The following is a 5,487-nucleotide window of genomic DNA, read 5'->3' as shown; positions in this document are numbered from 1 at the left end:
GTACCCCCAACCCAGGAGGCTCAAGTACTGGCGGCTGCACCCAACTTAGATTACAAACGTTTATTTAGAAAATAGTTTGGTCGTTTTGGCTGTCATTTTTGGCAAACATTTAAATACTTTCAGGAAGCAGATTGTCGGAGCTCTCGTGCCCCCTCCAGACAGCCACCCCCACCAGGTCTTGGGGAAGTCAGCCCTTGCTCAGAGGTGAATGCGTGGTGGTGTTGCATTTGGGGGGCTTCTTTCTCGCCCATTTGGGGGTTTGCATATGCCTCTGCGAAGACCTCGACCTCACAGCCAGACCACGGCGGGGCCCCTGGAGCTGGATGCAGGCCTGGAGCTCCAGAAGCAGCCCCTGCTGAGAGGAGAAGGCAGAGGGGTGTCTCCCCTTTCTCCTTCCCCCTCCCCGGGGCCCTTGCGGTGTCGCCGTCCACATTCCTGCCCTGTGGTGCCCTCCCCTGCGCCGTGGAGGCCTATCCACCCCCGGCTCTCTGGGGAAGCACTCCTGCTTTCTCCGCGGGGGCCGCGCCCGCCCACGCGTTCCGCTGTCCAAGGTCTCCTCGAGAGATGAAGCGCTCTGGTCACTGCCTGAAGCCCCTTCTCCTCCGTCGGAAGAGGATGTGCTTGAAGGAGCGCCGGAAGTCCTGGTTGAAGACAGTGTAGATGACCGGGTTAAGGGAGCTGTTGCAATAGCCGATCCAGAAGAAGAACTTGAAGAGCGGGTCGGGCACCTGGCAGGCCTCACGGCAGATGCCATACAGGCTGTAGCTGAAGAAAAAGGGGAACCAGCAGAGCACGAACACGCCCATGACCACGGCCAGCACAAAGGTGAAACGCTTCTCGCGCGCCTGGGCCACCTTGCGGCGACACACGCTGCTCCGCGCCCGGCGCCGGCGCGACAGAAAGAACTCGACGGAGCGCGAGCTGGCGCGCGACAGGCGCCCGCCAGGGCCCGGGGACCTCGCGGCGGCCAGCGCGCCCGGCTCGGCGGTCCCCGGCCCCGGCCCATCAGCTCCGTCCGCGCCCCACTCGCCGCCCGCGCGCCGCCGCCTGCCCCGCCGCAGCGCGCCCCGGCGCCGCCGCCTCTCGGCCGCGGCGCTGCTGTCCTCCGGCTCCACGTCTGCCGGCGGGCGGCGCGGGGGCGCGCAGTGCCCGTTCTCGCCCGCCCCCGCGCCCAGCCCGTTCTCCGTGGTCGGGGACGCGCCGTCGGGGCCCGCGGGCGCGCGCTTCTCGCTGAGCGTGCGCGTGCGCAGCTTGGCCACGCGGTAGATGCGCGCGTACACCAGACCCATGATGAGGCAGGGCGCGAAGAAGGAGCCGATGCAGGAGGACAGGATGTACCAGGTCTCGTCGTTGAGGCCGCACTGCGGGTAGGCGGCGCCGTCGGGCCGTCGGTAGAGCGAGACCAGCGGCGGGAAGGAGATGACGGCCGAGATGAGCCACACCGCCACGATGGTGGCCTTGACGCGGCGGGGCGTGCGCTTCAAGTTGTACTCGACCGCCTGCGTCACGGACCAGTATCGGTCCAGGCTGATGGCGCACAGGTGCACGATGGACGAGGTGCAGAAGAGCACGTCGAGAGCCAGGTATACGCCGCACCACACTTGCCCGAAGTACCAGTAGGCCATGAGCTCGTTAGCCAGAGAGAAGGGCATTACCAGCGTGGCCACTAGGATGTCAGCCGAGGCCAGAGACACCAGGAAGAGGTTCTGCGGGGCACGCAGCGCCCGGCTGGTGAGCACAGCAATCACCACCAGCACGTTGCCCACCACGGTGAAGACGATGAGGAAGCCCACCACGGCCGCCAGCCCTGCCACCGCACCCGCGGAGTACTGGCCCGGGGGCGGCCCCCAAGCAGCGCCCGAGGCGTTGGCGGCCACGCCGCTGCCCCCCTCGCTGGCGCTGCTCGCATTGGGGCCCGCCGCCGCCGCCGCCGCCAGCGCCGCCGCCAGCGCTGGGGACGCCATGGCCCTCCCGCGAGCTACGCGGTCCCCCCTGGAGCCGGGGCGCAGCCGTGGCGGCTCGGGTGCCCCGAGGCCCGGGTCAGCGCCTGCATCGCCACCTGCTCTTCGGGCGCGCCGGCCAGGGACCGCGACGCCCCGCAGCCGGCCCTTGGCCGTGGTGGCTCGGCGGTCGAGCAGCGCGCCAGGGAGCGTGGCTGCCGGGCTCCCCGCAGCTGCCGCGCGCGTAAGTGCAGAGCTGGAGGCTCCCGGAGCGAGCGGCGGCGGGGGGATGGGGCAAGTCCCGGGGTCCTTGCGCGGCCCCGCCCTCGCCCCACTCACGGGGAGCGCCCCGGCCGCGAGCCCACGGCGCCGCGGCGCTGGAGCGGGCGTGCCCGAGCGGCCCCGCGGCCCCAGCGCCCTGCCGGGGCGCAGGCTGCTGGCGGCGGCAGCCCGGGCGCTCCGCCTCCCATCCGGTTGGCTAGGGCTCGGCGCGCCGGGGCGCTGGCCGCCGCTCCCCTGGGCCCCCGAGCCCTCGTGCAGCCTCCGACTCCAACTTTACTTTCCCGGGCAGGGCGCCGGCGCCGCCGCGCGTCCTCCTCCTGCTGCTCCGGCGCGGGCGCCCCCCGCAGTCCGCGCTCGGCCGTGCGGGAGCCGCTGCGCCTGCCTCGCTCGCCGGAGCTGCGCCGCCGCCGCCGCCGCCGCTTTCTCCTCCGCCGCCGCCACCGTGCTCTGGGCGCGAGTGCAGCCGCCCGGGCTCGGCTTCCAACTTGGGTAGAGTTGCGCAGCGGGGCGGGCGCGCGGGGCGGGGCGCGGGCGGGCGGGTGGGGGCGGCCTGGCGGGCAGGCCAGCGCCGCCGGCCCGGGGGGAGCGGGCCCGGGAGCCGGAGCCCGCGGCCGCCTGGGCGAACCTGCCGGCGCGGCGCCGGGGAGGAGTCCGGGGCGGTGGCGCGGGGCGCGCACGCTGGGCTAGGGCGCCCTCTCTAGGACCGACTGCAGCCTGTGGGACGGGTTGAGCGCCGGTCGGCCTGGGCGGTGAGTTCCAGAAGCCTGCTCTAAGTCGGGAGCCTCCTTACCTCCCCCGGGCACACGTACACGCGGGCGCGCACACTCGCGCGCAGCACCGGCCGGCTCCGGGTCTGTGGCCTGATTGGAGAGCCAGCCTCCTGCAGCCTGGCGGAGAACGCGACGCTGCCAGCATGCGCACGGGGCCTGCTGAGTGTCGGCTGGCTCGCATCTCTGGTCAGTGCTCTAGGACAGAGCCTCCTCCCCATCCCCGGCCTCAGTTCCCTCCTCTGCCCCCTTCCAGGCGCTGCTGGAGCATGACTCATGACGGTGGTGCCAGTGGAAGCCCTGGGCAGGATCCCAAGTTGTGCATTCATGTTGGCAACCACTGAAGTTTAATTCCTATGCTCCGTGGCCCCGCTTTTAAAGGGGACGAGGGGTGGGGGATCAAAATAACCACCTCTGACAAACACCCACAACCGGATTGCCTGGATGACGGGCTGCTTTGCATGGATGCCTCTTTTCTGGGGGCTTAAGAGTGAGCTGTTGGGGTAGGCCCCGCTTATCCCGTCCCATGTCCCTGTGCATTTTTTCCGCAGAAGTGCTCTGTCACCAGCTGGCCCCTGTCAGGTGCTGATCCCTCCTCCAGGCAGCCAGTCCATGGGAGACAGACCTTGGAGAGGAGGGTTGGGTCTCGAGGCCTGGCATTCCCCATTCAGAGGAGCGGCAGGACCTTCCCTCCCAGCAGTTCAGAAACGCACCCAGGCGAACCAGGCAGCTCTCCCTGCAACCACCGATGGGTGTGGAGGCATTCCTGCGACTGGGGGAGGAAGACAGGTCGCCTCTGGGTACTAGGAAAGCGTGCAGGGGGTCTGGGCACCCCCAGTAGTGCCTAGAAATGCTCCTGGGCCACTTCTTTCTTCTCTGAGCTTCCATAATGCTCCAAGAGCCTTATGTAGGAGACCACTGCTGGCTTAGCACAGATATCCACGTGGATGCCATAGAACCCCACCATGCTTGTTAGCCATGCTGCACCACGGGGAGTGGTGGGGGTCAAGCCAGGGACAGGCTGAAAATCAAACATTCCAGATGGCTGGCCTGCCTCAGCAGGGCTGAGCATCCAGTGCAGCCCCAGGCATTTATGACCCTTTGGGAGCAAATCCTCGAGTGCCCGCGAGAGGTGTGTGACCCAGTGAAGGTAAAGAGCCACCATGCTTGGACAGATCCTCCTGGCCGTGGAGACCTAAAAGGGGCCACAGATCTGGGGATTTTGCACTTCTCAGGGGGGATCCACACACCTGCATTCTCCATCATCCGCCAGCACCTCGAAGGCCCTTGTCTGCATCAGGTGCCTGCCACCTAGGACAGATGGTGCCTCCCTGGGCTGGGTTCAGTGAATGCGATCAGTGCCCTGCGGCTCCTCTCCCAGCCTGGGAGTGCGATTGTTAAGGAAGGCTTCCCGGAGGTGGTGCTTTTAGAGAATGAAAGAAAGTTACTAGAAAGTGAGAAGCCCTGTGGGCCGTGCCCCCTGGGGTCAGGAGTGGGCTCTGGATCCAAAGGGAGGTGGTGGCCATGGGATGTAGGTGTAGGAGAGTTCCTCCCACAGCAGCTGGCCAACCACGTGGGCCTCCTCCAAACGAGGACTGGTTCCTGTCTTGTGAGGAGCACTTTTGGGGGTATCTGGGGGTATGGGGACATCCAGGGCCCTGGCTCCACTCAGTTCTGCCTGTGGTCACAGGCAGGGCAGCCTAGCACGAGGAACTGGGAGGATGCAGAGCCCCTGGGCCCGAGCAGACAGGAAGGGCACTTCTGCTGCCCAGGAAGTAGCTCACCAGGCCAGGCCAGGGGCATGTGGAATGCCTGGCCAGCTGAGGGACCCTGGGGGACACCTGGCTGGCCTTTTGATCTCAGGCTGAAAATGTTTCACAGCTGGCAACATGTCCCTGGCACAACCCCAGAGGAGGCAAGAGGAAGCACTCCTGTGGGTCCAGGGCCCAGAGCCTTGGGGGACAAGGGCTGGGCCCCCAAGGAGTCCTTGGGGCCAAGGAGCCCTTGGCCGGGCTTCGGGGCTCACTAAGTGCAGGCCTGCCTGTGTGCACAGGAGGCCCCAGGGATTGCAGCTGTTTGAAGAGCTGGAGACGCCTCTTACCCCCAGACACTGAATAATAGGCTTGACAAACGTCTCCCGATTATCCTCTAACAAGTGAAACAGCAAGCTCCTGGAGAGACTGCCTGTGCCCGAGTGTCAGTGGTGACCAGGTCCTGGTTTAGCACCAAGAAGGAGGACAGGGAGGGTGTTGTGGGGAGTCAGGCTGCCTCAGTAGAGGGGGTGGGAAGAAGGGGCAAGGGGGATCTCAGAAGGAAGACCACATAGAAGTGGGGCATTCTGGGGTTGCCAAGCGTACTTGCCCTTCGTCCTCCCTGTGACAAATAGGGCCCAGCAGGGAAGGGTGGGTCCAGCCAGGGGCTACCTGGGCCCTACATTGAGTCCTGGGCCCTGGCTGCTGTGAGAGGGGAACTGCATGCATGCCTGCTGACTGCACACC

The 5,487-nt window shown here is 66.8% G+C and overlaps 1 protein-coding gene across 2 annotated transcripts; it reads right to left on the bottom strand.

Annotated features, from left to right (window-relative positions):
- Positions 1-426: 426 nt before the first annotated feature.
- ADRA2C (adrenoceptor alpha 2C) lies at positions 427-3,170 on the bottom strand. Of its 2 annotated transcripts, XM_036992506.2 has the most exons (2): positions 729-3,170; positions 444-641 (listed from the first exon to the last, which is right to left on the bottom strand). In XM_036992506.2, the coding sequence occupies exons 1-2, from the start codon at positions 1,962-1,964 to the stop codon at positions 579-581; spliced, it is 1,299 nt and encodes a 432-aa protein (XP_036848401.1). In that variant the 5' UTR covers positions 1,965-3,170; the 3' UTR covers positions 444-578. The 2 variants fall into 2 exon arrangements, with proteins under 2 accessions (XP_036848395.1, XP_036848401.1); XM_036992500.2 differs by having other exon boundaries at positions 427-3,163.
- Positions 3,171-5,487: the final 2,317 nt, after the last annotated feature.

This window comes from Manis javanica, chromosome 5 (assembly GCF_040802235.1).
Source record: "Manis javanica isolate MJ-LG chromosome 5, MJ_LKY, whole genome shotgun sequence".
Taxonomy (NCBI): domain Eukaryota; kingdom Metazoa; phylum Chordata; class Mammalia; order Pholidota; family Manidae; genus Manis; species Manis javanica.
Note: the sequence above shows the minus strand (reverse complement) of the source record. Positions and strands in the feature narration are given on the sequence as shown.